General features: G+C 48.5%; 1 protein-coding gene across 1 annotated transcript in view; it reads right to left on the reverse strand.

Moving 5' to 3' along the window:
- Nucleotides 1–1199: 1199 nt before the first annotated feature.
- Nucleotides 1200–17062, reverse strand: part of ZBTB40 (zinc finger and BTB domain containing 40) — a 47524-nt gene continuing 31661 nt past the window's right edge. Inside the window, exons 7-17 of the mRNA XM_006862333.1 lie at nt 16805–17000; nt 16311–16444; nt 14587–14755; nt 13761–14225; nt 12824–13030; nt 10962–11126; nt 6809–7023; nt 5565–5727; nt 4820–4906; nt 3239–3465; nt 1200–1394 (exon numbers count right to left, since the gene is read on the reverse strand). Coding sequence (XP_006862395.1) covers nt 1200–1394; nt 3239–3465; nt 4820–4906; nt 5565–5727; nt 6809–7023; nt 10962–11126; nt 12824–13030; nt 13761–14225; nt 14587–14755; nt 16311–16444; nt 16805–17000 — 2223 coding nt within the window. The remainder of the gene's footprint in view (nt 1395–3238; nt 3466–4819; nt 4907–5564; nt 5728–6808; nt 7024–10961; nt 11127–12823; nt 13031–13760; nt 14226–14586; nt 14756–16310; nt 16445–16804; nt 17001–17062) is intronic.

The raw sequence follows: 17062 nt of genomic DNA on the forward strand, positions 1-17062 counted from the left end.
CTCCAACCAGAACCCAACCTAACCTTCAGCGGACCACTGAGAAGAAGGGGTGGACTCTTCTCTTGACAGTGTGTGGCATGTGGTACGTGAGTAAACTGGGCACTACTCCCGGGTCAAGCTAACCACGTGCAAGGGAGTCCTGCTTGGTGTGTAAATATTGCACCTAGCAAACGTCAACTTTTTGGCATGGAGGGAAAGAAGATAAATGCAACTCATTCCCTCTAACGGGCAGGAACACAGACCCATCTAATTGCACTTCCTAATGGATCCCACAAACCATTCATTATCAGATTATATTTTAGGAACTAAAGAGAAAAAGCTTTGTAAAATTCAGAGTCCCAAGGACCACTGACTGGCCGTCACAGTGGTGACCTGAGAGGACCAAAGCAGCAAGCCACCACAGGCAGGGAAGCCCAGGGCAGGAGTACAAGCTGGAAGCCATCATGGCTGCCACCCCACATGCAGGGTACCAGGCTGCTAAATGCTCCAGAGGCAGGGAGCAAGGCTGCCAGACCTGGCAAATGAGCCTTCAGGGCCTGATACGATGAAGAAAGGCAAAGACTGGGTGGTCTGGCATGAAATATTTCCAGTAGAAACACTCCCGAGACTTTGCTCTGTCTGGGAAGGGCCCACTGTATGGACACTGGGTGTGGCAACGTGGGCTTCCTGTCGTGCTAGCACACTGTTACCTGTCTCACTGCCACTGAGAGTGAGAGGGATGCTAGGCACAGAGACTGGACGAAGGGAGGGCCCAGGCAGATGGAGTATGAGAGAGGTGAGGAAGGCTGGGCTCCTGGGGGATGATGTGCTGGTCCTTCTCTCGTTATCATGCCCAGGAGGTAGCAGTGTCAACAGCCCTGTGCGCTGGGCCACACTCCCCTGGTGACGGCCTCTCTACACACTGAGGGCTCCCACACCACACTCTCTAGTTGCCACTGTTGTTTGAACCTACATTTCGGGAGCGGTACTTCATCTGACACTGAGACCAAAGCTGCAGGCCAGTGGGGGAGCAGCCAGCCAGCCTCCTGTGGCTGTGGAGGGCAGTGGTATTGGTGCCAATGTTTTAGGAGAACACTGACGCTTCGGTTTTCCAAGTGAGCCATTCCGATTGGTGCCGGGGAAGAAGGGCAAAGAACAAGCTGCAGCGTGGTGTTCTCGGGGGCATCCCAGGACCCCTCTGAGAGCAGGTGAGCAGCCACTCACTTGGCCTCCCCATAAATCAGGGTCACAGTCCCATCCAGCAAGTCCTGCACAGTCACTGCCACAAGCTCAGAAGGGGTCTGAGATGTCTGGGCATCTGGCAACGTCACAAACACCTGGGACCCAGCAAGCTGGGTCTCCTCCAAAGTGATCACCTGCTCTGCAGGGACCGCCGGCTCCGGAGTTTGGATCACCTGAAAGGGAAAGACCAAGAGCTGCTCTGGGCAGTGTCCACAAGTGAGCTTCCCAGAATTTCCCTGGGTTTATCTCTGGCTGTAATGATGGTATTTATGTTTTCACCTGAGGAGAGCAATTACATGTGCCTAATGGGAAAAAGGCAAATCTAACACAGCAGTGATGCAAGAGAGAGGGCAGGCAAACAATTTGAATAACTGTGCACTAAATTGCTATAATTTCATCCAATGTGCCGTCTCAGGGTGCCTGGACTCTGTGATTACACACCAGTGCATACGGTGGGCCTTCCTGCCTCGAGGAGTGCACTCACTGGTAAGTGCCATGGGGAAGAACTGTTACTGAAGGCAGTTGGTCTCGTGCACTGATACATGAACAGGAAGCCTAGGTTTGCCATGGACAGTGTCCCTAGACTGCTTGACAGATTGGGAGCTGTCCTTAGAAGCGCCTGGCTACTGAGCTTAGTTGGAAGAAAGGGAGAGGGGTGGACAAGCTGTGGCCTCTATCAACACATACATCGATTGCCTCACCAGGCTGGCAAGGCAAGGCAGACACCCCTTCTTTATACCACTGTCAAAATATGTTCCTTACGGATCCCCATAATCTGCTTACTAGGACCTTCCATCTCGTGAGAACTATTCCAAGATTTAGCACACCCGTTCCCGCCTGAATCTCCAAGTTGATGCTTTTGACCCCCGGGCCCCAGGACAGCTTGATGCTCCTGTCCCCAGAGGACATGGCCACTCTGGTTCTGGAGGACTGGCCAGGAGCAAAGAGCAAGGTACTAGACTCAAGTGGGCAGAAACGCAGAAGCTGACTACCAAGGGGTCAACTGTGAAGTGCAATCAAAAGTTATCTAAGAAAAGAGATTCCAACCCTTATCTTTTTCTTTTTTTAAAAAAATGCAATGAAGTCTTACTCAACCCCATACCCAGGACATGTTACCAAGAATTCTAATACATATATTGTTGTTAAGTGCCCTTAAGTAGGTTCTGTTTACTCATAGCAACCCTGTGTAGGAGCAGAAAGCACCTTTCTCCTGAAGAGCTGGTGGGCTTGAACCGCAGACCTTGTGCTTATCATATGGAGTCACCACACTCCCAGGACCCTAATATATAAGGGAGGGTAAAAGCCGGCAGAGCCTCTGGCTGATATGGCAGCAGGAGGGTCACCTGGAGCCCCACCCAGCTGACATTCCTCCACTCCCCACAGAGGCCTGAGGAGCTCGGTTACAAAGGACTCATCGACGGAACTGGATGGCAGGACAGGCCCACTGACTACCACCTCAGTACCGCTGACAGCTCTGCTCCACTCTTACCACAGATCACTGCCCCGCCTACTCTGGAGAAGACGGCAGAGGCAGGCTTTGTGGGAAGAGGTGAGCTTTTCACCCAGGTCAAGGTGAGAGGCCCAGGCATGTCCAAGGGTGCACCATGTCTGGCCCAGAGGATCTACTGCAGTGCTTTAGCTGAAGTTCACCCCTCGCTCCACTGAGTGATTCCCCCTTTCTCCAGGGTCTCCTGCCTCTCCACACCTCACCACACAGTGCTTCTGAGAAGCCTGAGATGGAAGAGCAACAACCATGCTGCTTCCATTTTGGGAAGTTCTTGTTTCAGGCTCCCTCTACTTATGGGCCATTTCAGATGTAGTCTCCAAAGGACTAAAATCTTCTGTCGGGAGAGGTCCAGAGAGACTCACTCTCTCACTCTATGCTCCTAACTATCAATGCACTATTCAAAGGACCCTTGAAGAGCCCAACGAGAGAACCTGGCTGCTGGAACCACCAACTCTAGAGGAGCCTAAGGAAGCCTGTGTCTACACTCTGAGCAGGCTGCCCCAGAATCACCTGCACCACCTGTGAGGTTGCTGCTTGGCTTTCGGTGCCCACCACCTTTGGGTGTTCAGATTCCAAGTGACCATCAAGCTGGGTTTGGGAGGTGAAGAGCTCCCCACAGAGCTCGCAGGGGAAGGTGCTCTCCGACTGCTTGAAGTGCTCCGTGGTGACGTGGTGCTGCAGGGCTCCGGGGAAGCGGAAGGTGGCCGAACAGTACAAGCACCTGAATGGCTGGGACCCTAGAGGTGGGGACACAGAGGAGACGGGTTGTGAGTGGGATGTCTGGAGGAAGCAAGAGCAGGTGTAGGTGAGAGCATGGAGTGAGAATGGAGTGCAGAGACAGGACCAGATTTTGTGGGGCCTGAAGCTCATATAATGTGTGGGGTCCTCCTGAGGGAAAACCATATGAAATTACAAATACCCACTTAGGTGCAGAGCCTGGGAAGGGTCCCACACAAGTCAGGGGCCTCTGAGCAAATAAAGACCATCATGAGCATGACTGTCATGAAATCTGCCTCTGCTGAAGCTCATTATTCAATGGTAGATAACAGTGCTGATAATGCTGTATTTCATCAATTCTAAGTAGCATATTTTAACATCTCTGAAATGGGATCAATGGTATCTCATAATTGCTATGGTCTATATGACAGTCGGCTGTAACCACCAGTGGCTGTGCACGCATGACCATCAAACGTGGCAGTATTAAAACCTGGGAGAAAATCCCTGAGCCAGGAGTGGTGCACGTTTTAACTCACAGGAAGGAAATGGCTTTGGGAAGTGCTGAATCAGACATGCTTAGCCACATCCCCAAAGCAGGAATCAAAAGTAGACGGTTTTGCAAAATGTGCAAGAGACCAAAGGCAATGGTCTTTGATGCAATCCTTTCCTATGTGATCCAGCAGCAGTGCTCTGGCTGGTACAGACTATGACACTATGCAGGGGCCTCCAAAAGCTCGCAGAACAACGGAACTGACAGGTAGTGGAATTTCCCCATGAACTTTCTGAAGCTCCCTCAAATGTGGAAAAACATACATTTTGGCAATCTGAATGGAAAGTTACTCTGAGAAGCTGGATTCTTATTTTCAACACTTTATTTTCGTCTGTTGTCTCTTTTAACGTATGCACACAAGAGTGGTGAGAGGATAAAAAATCTATGTCAGCTGAGTGTAAGCTAACTCTCAGAGTCACCTACAGACCCTGATGTAAAAGTAGCTTAATTGGCAGCAGTTGTCCTCTTTCTTAGTGGTTCATTAAAAAGGGTGCTTCTTCTAACCAGCCTTCCAATATCTTTCACCTGCGGAGCAGCTGGCGGATTCCAACCAGCACAATTAGCAGCTGAGCACTTAACACGGCGCCACCAGGGCTCCTTAAATACAGCAATAATAATGATAATCACACCTAATGCTTAAGAATGCTTAATAGTGCCAGGCCGTAAGTGTTTTAGTGCGCTAACATATTTTGTATGGGACTGTTCCCATTTCATAGATGAGGAAATTGAGGCACAAGGCAGCCAGGGCTGCAGAGTCATGAATGCTGGTGATGGGTGGGATTCTCCTCCAGGCAGCTCAGGAGCATCTTGGAAGGGCCACTGACCTGAATGCTGGCACTTGATGTGCACCTGCAGCAAAGCTGGCGTGGGGAAGAGCTCCTTACACTTGTCACATTCATGGAATTTCACATCTGTGACACACACAAGGAAAGAAGTGGGGGACTGAACAAAAGGAACAGTTTCATGAGCTGGAGAGAACCAGGGCAGGGAGTCCCTACCACGTGCCATAATCTATCTGTGTATGCAGTGCAGTGGGATGAGCACCGGATCTGGTGCCAGACTGCTGGTGAGGAGCACAGCGCCTTGTATCAGGCAGTGCTCTATAACTGCTAGCTGTTATTAGTTGCTGTTAAGTGTCCTTGAGTATAGTGCTCTGAGGAGTGGCTGGAGGGTTTGAACTGCCGACCTTAACAGTCCAGGGGTGATCCCCAAATTCACGAGCAAGGCCCATATTAACCCCTCAGGAAAGAGAGAAGTCACGTGCTAGGGTCATGGTGCTGGAGTCAGGGTTTCCTCAGGCCTGTCTGCCATGGCAGCTGACACCCTTCTGACCGCACAGTGGACCATGCCTCCCTTGGGAGCTGGCGGGCGTGTCCGCTGCTTGCTTTCCAGGTTTAAGAAGCACTGCCACTCCAGTTACTGTTGGTGATGGGCTGTTGGGTGTGCTGGCTGGATCGCTGCATGATTGCACTGCAAGCTGGGATTTCTGGATAGGACCCAGGAGGGCATCTAACCAAGTCATTCCCTCCCATACGCGGGTGCGCCCTCCCTGTGGTACCCAGACCTCACCTGCATGCTCGGCTTTGATGTGCTTCTTGTGTTCAAGGGTGGTGGGAAAGGTTTTGTCACAGGAGCTGCACTGGAGTGATGAGAACTTGGAGGATCGATGATTTTGTGCAGCAAACACATCAGGGTGGTGGGTCCGATTGTGGTACCACAAACCAGACAATTGCTGCAAAGAATTTGGCAAAGCTTAGCAGCTAAGAATGTCATAAGCTCAGTAATCGCTCATGAGAGAGAGAAAAACCTTCTTAGGTAAGCTTATTGGTCTAAACTCACATGCTCTTACCTACCAAACTGAGCGAGAATGCTAGTGTTTGTGGAAATAAGACAGCTGGGTATCACAAGACCACCTTAGAGTAGAACTCAGCTGAGCGCGTTAGAAATTCACTCCTCAGAGAGGTGCTCTGACCTTGCCAGTGAGGTGGAAACTGAGGCACAGACCTGGGGTGCGGAGTCAAACCCCGCCCTTCTGACTTAGTGTCTGTGCTCTTTAGCACTGAGCTTGTAAGCCCTGGGGAAGAGCAGAGCAAAAAGCTGGAGAAGGGGTTGTGCGCTGTCCCTGTTCTGTAAGCAAGTGCTCTCTTCCTGCTGGGGTCACAGCCATTCCTCCTGAAGGCTCCCCAGTCTCCTGAGGCCCAGTCTCATTCCAGGTCTGACTCCGTTCCAACAGCACAGGCCTCGCAGTCAGTTCTCAGTCTCTGCTGAGCTGCCATCAGTCTCTGTGCTGCTCTCTATACCTGCAGCCTACAGGCGCCAACAAGGACTGTTCTTCTCTTTGTGGTTTTAGAGTGTCTGAGAGATGTAGCTTCTCTTTAGTTTTAGTCAGGGTTTCCCTTGAATTATATGCCAAATTCTATGGTAAAAAAGCAAAGCCATTCCCTGGGAGTTTAAAAAGCAATCATTGTGCTAAACAAGGTAATTCCAGATAGTGTTATCATCCCCATTGTCACTTTTGTGTCCCTGGACACAGGGGGTCAGTAGGTCCTACAGAACGTGAGGCTCCACAGGGAGAAGCAGCATTCAGCTCACCACACGGCTGACGCTGGGGAGGACAGGGTGTAAGGACTCTCTGCTCCAATTAAAGCTTCCCTCTGACCAGCTTTCCTGAGAGAATCAGAATGATTTCAAACTGCATTCTTCATGATAACAAACCAAACTAGCATATCTTGGAGACCAGATCTGACCCATAAGCCCCAACCACAGGAACCACAGACGAGCAAATGGAGAGTAGACTGGGGACTGGCGGTCACCTGGTAGGCCTTGTTGCAGATCCCACAGCTGAAGGGCTTCCCGCCAACGTGAGTCACCATGTGCCGCTCCAGCATGGAAGGAGCGCTGAAGATCTTCCCACATGTGGGGCAGGGGTGGTACTCCTTGGAGTGCACCTCATGGATGTGCTTCCGGTGGTCCTGCAGAGTGGGGAAACTCATCCTGCATTTCTTGCAATCATAAGGATCTTCAATGTCTGGTTCCATGAGAGGACGAGGGAGAGGGAGAGAAGGAAACACAGAGCAGACTGCAATCAGGGGAGTGGATTCTAGCTACTGTGCACAGCTAGGCATGGAAGGCACTGGTCAGATGCTGCGCTGAGCCAGACTCTGAGGAGCAGGAGTCAGCGAGGGCTAACCTGTCAACCTGCCTTCATCCCAGAGCTGTGACAGCCACTATAGCATCATATACAGCCAAAAAGCCAACTCCAGTGCCAGTAAGTCGGTTCTGACTCAAAGAGATCTGGTACAGGGTTTCCAAGACTGCAAATCTTTACAGGAGCAAAAAGCTGTTTGTATCTTTCTCCTGTGGAGTGGCTGGTGGGTTCAAACTGCTGACCTTGCTGCCCAACTCATAACCCACTATGCCACCAGGGCTCCTAATGTTGCTGTTCTTAAGTGCCTTCGAGTCAGTTCCAACTCATAGCGACTCAATATAGGGTTTATGAGGAGCAGGTGGTGAGCTTCAGCCGCCGACTTTGCAGTTCAAACTGACTTGGCAATCAGGCACATTTACTCGCAGCGCCACACCATAACTAAGGGCTACAAATGTTGTTATGAGGTTCTATCGAGTCAGTACTGACTCATAGCGACCCTATGCACAACAGAACGAAACACTGCCCAGTCCTGGGCCAACCTCATAATTGTTGCCATGTTTGAGCCCACTGATGATGCCACTTTGCCAATCCATCTTGCTGGGATCTTCCTCTTTTTCTCTGACCCTCCACCTTACCAAATCATCCTTCTCATGGCTGGTCCTCCTGACAATATGTCCGAAGTACAAGACTAAGGTGCGCCTGACCCAAGCCATGGTATTTTCAATAACCACATATGCATGTGAAAGCTGGACAGTGAATAAGGAAGATCATAGAATCAATGCTTTTGAGTTACAGTGTTAGAGGAGAATACTGAAAAGTGCCATGGGCTGCCAAAAGAACAAACTGATCTGTGTTGGAAGAAGTGCAGCCAGAGTGCTCCTTGGAGGCCAGGATGGCCAAACTTCATCTCTCATACTCCAGACATATTGTCAGGAGGGACCAGGGCTCCTAATAGTTCATGTCAACTCTCCATTTTACACCTTATAAGTAAAATTGATCTCACTACTTGCCAGAGAGTGCCACCCTTGCTCTTCCCCTGCTAGCAGTGGGTAGTTTGGGGTTTTCTAGTTTGCTATAGAGATTTCCACTATTTCCATTGTTGTCTGCAGTGCAATGGGAGGGAGGAATGTTTCCCAGCTCCCTAGTTTACATCAACAACAAAAATGTTTTCAAAGGAAAATGCTTGAGTGCTAAAAGGCAGGCCTTGCTCTACATGCTTTATGTATAGAAACTCATCCAAGAATCTTAAAGTTAGTTCAGCCCCACCTCTGAGATTAAGAAAATCGAAACTTATATTAGATGAGTGCCTTGCCAAATGTCACAACTAGGAAATAGCTGAACGGACCAACAATCCCAGCTCTCCCTTCAATGGCTGGTATGTGAGTCACATGTCTCACTGGGCACTGCCAACTATGGGGTGGTGTCTGGAACTGATGAGGAATGTACCTGCCATCCCTAAATGTTGTAATAATAAAATCTGTTGCCCACGAGAAAAGCCCAGGCCACGAGCCAATCTTACTTGTGCGTCAATTCTGATGAACTCAGGAATTCTGCCATGCAGCAGCATTTGATATTAACTAGTTTTCCTGTGGACACCAACTTGTGAAATCTCAGTTTTGTGCTGTTTTTTAAGGCATGTCGAAGCCATTTTCCATAGGCAATGACGTCTTCCTATGAAATAGGCCAGGAATGGGAAAGGATGCTGGGCCTGCCTTCAGTGATATATGTTCGAGGGGCCTGGCAAAGAATTTGGGGTCCTTCTTCATTATGAAAATTAATAATATTTCCTCCTTTCCTGATTCCCAAGTACTGCTACTTGGAAAAGAAGACCAAAGCAGATGCCATTTAAAAGAAATCAATAGGCCATCAAAATTGTGGCACTGCGGGAAAAGATGACTCCCCACTGAATAGTTTTCATCTTGTCTAGATGGGTCTGGTAAAAAGAGATGGGGATAAGATTCTTATGATTCAAAAAAAGTAGTTGTTATCCTGACTAACTGTGATTGTCACAACTGTAAAGGTAGAAGTTCTGTAACAAAAACAGGGGAGTAGTTAATCTTATAGTCCAGAAACAGAGGACCCTAGGACCATCAAGGGAGAAGAGCACAAGTGGAATGCGTGACCCTATCCAGAGAAGCAGTGACACCAGAGATGGAGGCAGATATGGGGACATAGAGAGAGGGAGCAGCTGAGAACTCTCAACTCATGGGAAGAGAGGGACTAAGAGCTGGTGGCCAGGAGGCAGGCTTGCAGAATGTGCCCTGTGGTCGTTTAAATTGTTATGTATTCCTGAGTGCTTTTGGGTACATCCCCCCACCAAAACAAAACATAAAAACCAGAGGGAATGGAAGTAAATACTGCTGACTGTTGCTGCATGGAGGAGATTGTAATCACTGCAATGAAATGATGGTGTAAAACTGATGTTCTTCCAGGTAAACTATCACTCAATTAAAAACACTTTTTTAAAAATTGTGGCACTGGCTCCCATCCAAATCTCACTAAACTGGAAGTCTATTACCACTGGATTTTTAGGGCAGCCTTGTAAACTCTTTGTGGGGCAAGGGGGGGCCTCTTAATGTCCTGTCTGCCTCCCCCAGAGTCCAGTGATGTGCTGGGTCCACAGGAGCTCTAGCGAAGTTCCCACTGGCTGGCCGACAAGAGAGTAGGATGTGTTTACATGAGGCACATGTTCGTGACACACTGCATTTACCATCAGCTATTCAGGAAGAGGGGTGCAGGCGTATGGCACGGAAAAAGCAAGTTCTGGTGGTGACACATGGTACCTGAGAGGGCTGTCCTTGTCCCTGATAGTACTGAGAGCTGGCATTTACTGAGCATTCTGTGTGTCAGGAAGGGAGCTTCCTATTTCCACGTGAGAGCTCATTTACTTCTCACAACAACCCAAGATGGTGGGTAGGTAGTACTCTTTTCTTCAGTTTACTGGGGTCATGAGAGGCTTACAAAGGGGAAGGCATTTCTAATGGAAAATACGTGGCATGGCCAAGATTCAAATCCAAGTTGTGTGATTTCAGAGCCCAAGCTCTTCACTCCCCTGCTGTGTGGTGTGGTGACACTCCTGAGGAAGAGAATGTGACATGACCATTAAATGCCACCGCAGTGGCATTTCTGACAATGCAACGCGGGATCACAGACTTCCCTTTTTGTTTCTGTGTGTGTGTGTGTGTGTATGCATGTTTCAAATGCAGTGCGTTTGTGTCCTTATCAATCCTACCAGAGGGAAAGAAGATGGGGGCAGACCTTACTAACTGAAAGACAATGGCGTTGGGAAGAAAGTAGTGGACAGAAGGCAGGGAAGTGACCAGGTAGCACTTCAGATGGTATACCTAGAGTCAGAAAGGGGCTGGGGTCTTGCTACCTGGAGAAAGGCAGGGAAGATGATACGATGCATGTGGGAGGAGGGGGAGTAGACAAGAGCGGCTCAGTGGGCTTTGGGTGCTGCTCCTGTCTGTGGAGAAAGGCAGGTATGACGATAAGATGGGGGCATAGAAATGTCCTCGTGCCCTGTGAGCTTCTCTGTCACAGGGCTCTCTCCTTCCGACAGGATTTGTCTCTGTCAGCCAAACACTGCCAGGTGGCTGAAAAGAAAGGCACAGAAACGGCCTGGCCAGAGAGAACAGGTATCACAGAGTGCTGCGTTGAATTGCAACTCTCGGTGAAAGATGACCAGAGGACTTTGGGTTTCTCAGGAGAAGCTGTGGGGGAGGACATCCTGTGCCCTGACCACTCTCCTGCCTCACAGCCAGACCTGGTGATGAATGCCTGACAGGCACAATCTGTGGAAGGTATGCAGTACTTACTGTGAAAGGTATGCAGGTGGATGGAGAGGCCGTTGGCTTGCCGGAAGCCCTTGCCACAGTCCCTGCAGACATATGGCTTGTCCCCAGTGTGGGTCCTCACATGGCGAGACAACTCAATGGACTGGGCAAACACAGCATCACAGTACTGGCATGCGTACATTTTTCCTGGAAACACACATGAGCTTATCAGAGCCAGAACTAAACATGCACAGCATTCCCCAAACCAAACCACAGTCTAGGGCAAGTATCAGGGAAACAGCATCTGGAAGACAACATTAGAACAACAGGCAATTTGTAGAGCATCTGGGCAGATGGCACCTCCCAATCACAACTGAGCACACAGACAGGATGTGAGTGTGGTTTTTCCACTGTGAGAAGTACGGGTAGAGGTTTCGTACACATGGTAACCCATATGTCAATCAGACCACAAGTATGGGAAGGGCTCATTGCACCCACAGGCAACAAGCACACCCTTGGTTCTGGAAACATGGGCGTTGGATCTCCATGTAACACAGAGCGGAGAGTAACCACACCAAAGGTCAGAGGTGTGGCTTCAGAAATGCATGAAAAGTCTTTATTCAGTGACTGTTTCAAGTTATTACATATCACTGGTTTCTCTACTTCTTCCTGGACATAATGAGAATATCATGACCAGACGGCCAGAGAAAACACAAGGCTATAGGAAGTGGACAGAACATTTTGCACAAAGTGCTTCCAAGTCTCCAATGGAGGCCGTGGAGGAAGTGAGGGAGCAGTGGACAGTGAGCTTCCAAAGGCCCTGATTCCTAGGCCTCCTGAAAACTGAGCCATTGGCCACAGGGTCAGGGTTCACAGACTCAGAAATAAGATTTTGTTAGAAAAAGAGCGCTTCTTGTGTTTAAAGGTGACATTGTTGAGAAATCTGGTGCCCAGCTCTTGGCTGTCTTCTCCACCCCCACTTTCTAGATGATATGATCTCATATACCATCTGTATGAGGACAGTGCCCACATTTGATGTGCATCTTCTACCTTTCCCCAGAACTCTCTAGACTCAGCATCCAATTTCTATTACTCTCCTCCCCACTTGGAGGTCTACAAGGGACCACTAATGTATCCCATCCCAAACTGACCTCCTGATTCTCCACCGTCACAGCACACACACTACACACACACTCACCAAGGTCTCCCACCTCAGTCAATGGCAGCATCATGCACTCAGCCAGCTGTTCAGGCCAAATGCCCCAACTCTACTGCCATCAAGTCGACTGAGACTCATAGCAGCCCCATAGGACAGGGTAGAACGGTCCCCTCAGGCTTTCGGAGGAAGAAGACCAAATGGTTGACTTTTCAGTTAGCGTTCCAGTGCGTAACCCCCAAACCATTCTTAATTTATCTCCTTCCCTCCCATTCCACATCTACTCCCATCAGTGCTGTCGGCTTCCCCTTCCAGACCTGTACCCCACTATGAACCTGGAGTGCCTGGCCACCTGTGTTCAGTAGAGATGACTTCTTCAAAGTCCCCACACTTAACTGTTTCTGACGACCTCCACTAACACACCTCTCATTAAGGGCTCCCAGGTCCCCAGACTGGCCCACTGCAAGTCTGCCTACTGTCCTCCTTGTGGTATCATACTCGGCCTTATTACAGATGATAATTCAGAGTGGCCAGAATCAGCTTTTAAATATAAATCAGATCTTCTGCTGGTCTGTCTCCTGTGGAGCCACTGGGTGGATTTGAACCACCAACATTTCGGTTAGTAGCACACTTAACTGTTGTACCACCAAGGCCCCTTGAGATACTAATCACATCTAATTCCAAATGGGTTTTGAGGTAGCGTACAGAGTTAGTTTGCAGTAAATCAAAGCGGTTTTCCAAGCCTGACCTTCTGAGTGCTTCTTCTTGGTGTGGTAGGCCAGGGCCGAGGCTTGGGTGAAGGTCATGAGGCAGTGTTTGCACATGAACGGGCGGTCCCCCGTGTGAAGGCGAAGGTGGTTCTTCAAGGTAGAATTGGCTGCAAATTTTGCCCCACACTCTTCACAGGAGAAAGGCTTCTCATCAAAGTGCTCTGTCAGTTTGTGGTACTGCATGCCTACAGAAGCCATGCCAGGGACCAGAAGAGACAAGAGTAATTCATGCTATGAACCAGCATGAGGCTACATAGCAACACTGTTTCCGGCGAGGGCTCCAGAGGAAGACACCAGAGCCAGGCCAGACTAGCTCCATCATCACTGCCCAGCAGCGAGCATCCCAAAGTCACTTCAGTCCCATTCCTGGTTGGATCAGGCATGAAGTGATTCTGGGTCTAACTTCCCTGTCCCCTCTCACTCTTAAATAAGATCAAGCCACCCAGAAATAGTGAAACAAGTCTCGTTTTTATGTTCCATTAGGCCTACCCAACATCTGGGGCATGGGGGAAATAATATCTGACTCTCCATCTAAGACTGTCTAGAGACTTTATTTATTACCAAGAAATAAATGGTACAGAGAGTCAGGTGTTAAATAGTTGGTTATCAGTATTATGAATAATAGCAGCTACAATTTGTTCAGTCCTAGCTAACGCTCTGTGGCAATGCACTAGGGGTTTAATGATACACTTTTACATCTTCTAACATCCCAATCAAGTAGGTAGGATCATAGGCCTGTTTAACTGATGGGGAAATGAAGGATTCCACACCTTGTATTCTCCCCAAATTCTTCCCTGTTCTGTCTCCTCAGACACCCACATGCCGAGTGACTAAACACAACCAGGGACAGGGTCTGGAATCCAAATGATAGCTTCCAGAACGCCTTTCTCTGCTACTCTGCCTGTGAGAACGTACCTGAGGCATGAGCAAATTCTCGGCCGCAGAGGTCACACGTCACTGGAAGCCTCTTCTTCTTCTTCTTGGGAGCGTTGGGCTCATTGCCGGCTGCACCGTGGGCCTCCAGCTGGTGTTTCTCCAGCTCCTTCCTGGTATCCTTGGTCTCGCTGCAGTCCTTACACTGTGCCTCTTTGCTCTTGGCCACGCGGCAGCGCTTCATGTGCACCTTTAGGCGGCAGTAGAAATGGAAGCTTTTGTCACAGGCCTTACAGATGAAGCTCTTCTTGGCAGAGTCTGGCGAGGCAGAAGTGTCCTCTTGCTCAGGCAATGGGTCCGTTTCCCCCTCGTCGTTGCGTTCCCCAGACAGGCAGTCTTCTTCGACTGGCGTGGCTGCCTGTCCATCCGCTTTACCACAGGCTTTAAGGTGAAATGCATTACTAACTTTCCACCTTCCCATCTGGCCACCTTCTTCAGTGAGGAAACCTGCACAGGAGAGAGAGAGATTATGGTTCTGGCACTACCCTATGTTTCTACTTGACTTTAGAACTTTTCTAAGGCACACAATTTCTGGGAGGAGATTGGAGACTACTTGGAATCCTAAAAAAACAAAAACAAAACTATAATGTAATTTCATTATCATCTTTACTTCCTCATATAAACACAATTAGCATTATTTTACATCTATACTCCTAAAACTTTTCTAGGTATTGAGAGCATGTAAAATGAATGAACAATTTACAACAGCAGTGAACACTTAGAGAAACTTCCGCTTCCTCCCTCCCTCCAATAAGGAAAGAGCCTGGGTGCCTGATAGGGCTCCCCCTTTCCCCAGCTTGCTTCTTACCCGTGTGTGCTAAGCCCTCCATAACAGGCTGCAGGCCTGGAAATGATTGGTGGACGTTGCACAGGAGGTGACAGATTTCAATGGCCGAGACGGATTTTTCCATGGCTCTGCTCAGCGCTGCTCTCAGGGAAGCTTCAGGGCTGGCTGTCTCAGAGGAAATGTTCAGAATCTAAATGAACACCAGGAGACAAAGGTTGGGGGCAGAGTTTCTCCATGGTTATCAACTTAAAAACACAAAACACAGAAGGCAGTGCTCTTCTACAAGTACTTTACATCCCTTCTCACGACAAATGTAGCAGGGGACCCCTGTTTTCCAAAGAAAAGGGAAATTAACAGAATAAAACAGAAGCCAGGTATCAGACCTATGTCAACAAGAGAGAAGGGGCATGCAAGGACGCACTGAGCATTTTCTAGGAGTACTACCTCCTCAGAGACCAAGAGTCTTCCAAAGAATTTTGCTAGATCTTAATGATACAAACTGGTAAGCTTAAACTTTTTTTGTCTTGAAGATCCATATAATTTATCATACTATATCATTGTCTCAATGTCTGGAAGTAATTCTGCATCATCAGTGGCTTCATATTTTTAGACACTTAGATGTATCCCTTTAAACACCATTTTCTTTCATAAAGAAACTCAGCTTTCTAAAGAAGGCTCAAATACAGGTTTTAAAGGGGCCCGGAATATTATTTCAAAGCTGTCCTCTTTCAGAATGTTAAGAGCCATCAGCAGAAAGAGTCAGTACACTGAGAAAATAAAGCAAAACCATTCACAGATGGCCGCATGGAATTTTCATTTTGGAAGATATTTTATTTCTGCTCTTTTCAAGTCTATCTAAATAAACCTGATGTCCCTGGAGGCAGGCATGAGACTAATTAATTAGCCAGGCGAGAACTGATCAACTGCAGAAACCCCATCTCTGAAGTACATGGTGTGCTGGAGAGAGCCCAGCAGACGAATGTCTCCCCTGAAGTCCCACAGAAATGTTTGCCATCTTCTTCCCATCTGAGAGTCACTCAGGTGGGGTTGGCGCCTGTGTGGACACGGTTAGGAGCCTCTTCCATGGCTACTTGGATCTTGGTGGTTTAACTTTATGATCCCTTGTAATTCTCTCCCACTCAAGATGCCCACAATCCTGGGCTGGACATCCATGAATCCCCCCCAACCTCCTCCATCCCCACCTGGTTTTTCTGGGATGCTGGCCACATTCTGAGTAGACTTACAGAATGAGTTGGCACTATTTGCCACCCCATATGGGCACACACTTTGTTCTAGCTATGTTTATCTTGGCTCTTTCTAGGAGACAGAATAGAGCATGTCATAGGACCCATTTCACTTTCCTTTATCTGAAAGAAGTCCCCTCTTAAAACATGTTAGAGAACAGTATCAGAGTTTCCTGGAGATTTACTTAGCTTAGACTAATAGAAGAACGCTAAAATTGAGTCACATGGTCCTGGGTTCAAATCCTGGTGAGGCTCCAGGAGATTAATGTCACTTAATCTCTGGGAACCTGAATTTCCTTATATGTTAAATGCAGGTGGCATCACCTACCACTCAGAGTTGACAACAAAGAAGCAGAAGAGTCAGAGTGCTTGGCTTAGCTCAGGGATAGGCACGAGTGAGCCAGATACTCTACAGATGTTAACTCCTCCCTTAGGAATGAAGATAGTCCCATACATCACAAAAAATTCTAAAATGCAACTTGATTTTACTCCTAACCCCACCTCTTTCACAGTCTCAGCCAGCTGCTCTTCCGCTGAGACAAAAGACTTCAGGTCAATCTTTTGTTGGATGGCCTCTAGGACCAATCTCTTATGCCTCATGATTATCTCTAGGGCAATACTTTCTGGTGTGGTCACTGGAAAAAAGGGAGAAGGAAAATTAATTAGTAAAACCACGAGCACCAGCTTCTCCCTTCTTTTTTTCAACTCAAGTCTTCATGATGAGAACACACTTCACTTATATGTCCTAACTGCAGTGGGCAGGCCCAAAATGGCCAACTGGGCCGTAATCAGAGACTATGAATTCATTTATGCTTCCAATAAGTATTAGATGTAGGTTTTCTTACAGGTTTAGCAACCCAGTGTCCTTGAACAGAACCTTCCAGTCCTTACTTGGCCTCTCTGAGGGCAGGAATAAGAGAACTCTTTCTCTTTGTTGGGAAGACTGACACTAATCTCTAGTGCTGCTAAACCATGGCAGAGGTTGGGTAACTCACCAGCCCGGAAGAAAGCACCGGCACCAGGCTCCTTCTGTATTTCCTCTATGAGCAAGTTCAATGGGCAGGTCTTTGTCTCCTGAGCCACCAGCAGCAGTTGCCAAATAGCTGTTGAAGAGAGTGTCTGCTTTTCTAGAACTGCTGAGATCAGAGAACTGAAGCCTCCAGGGTCACGTTTCACAAGCTTCTCCATGACCTTCAAAATGCAGCACAAACACACACATAATGGACTCTCTAGCCACTAGCCCCACCACAGAG

This window comes from Chrysochloris asiatica, unplaced genomic scaffold (genome assembly GCF_000296735.1).
Source record: "Chrysochloris asiatica unplaced genomic scaffold, ChrAsi1.0 scaffold00047, whole genome shotgun sequence".
Classification (NCBI taxonomy): domain Eukaryota; kingdom Metazoa; phylum Chordata; class Mammalia; order Afrosoricida; family Chrysochloridae; genus Chrysochloris; species Chrysochloris asiatica.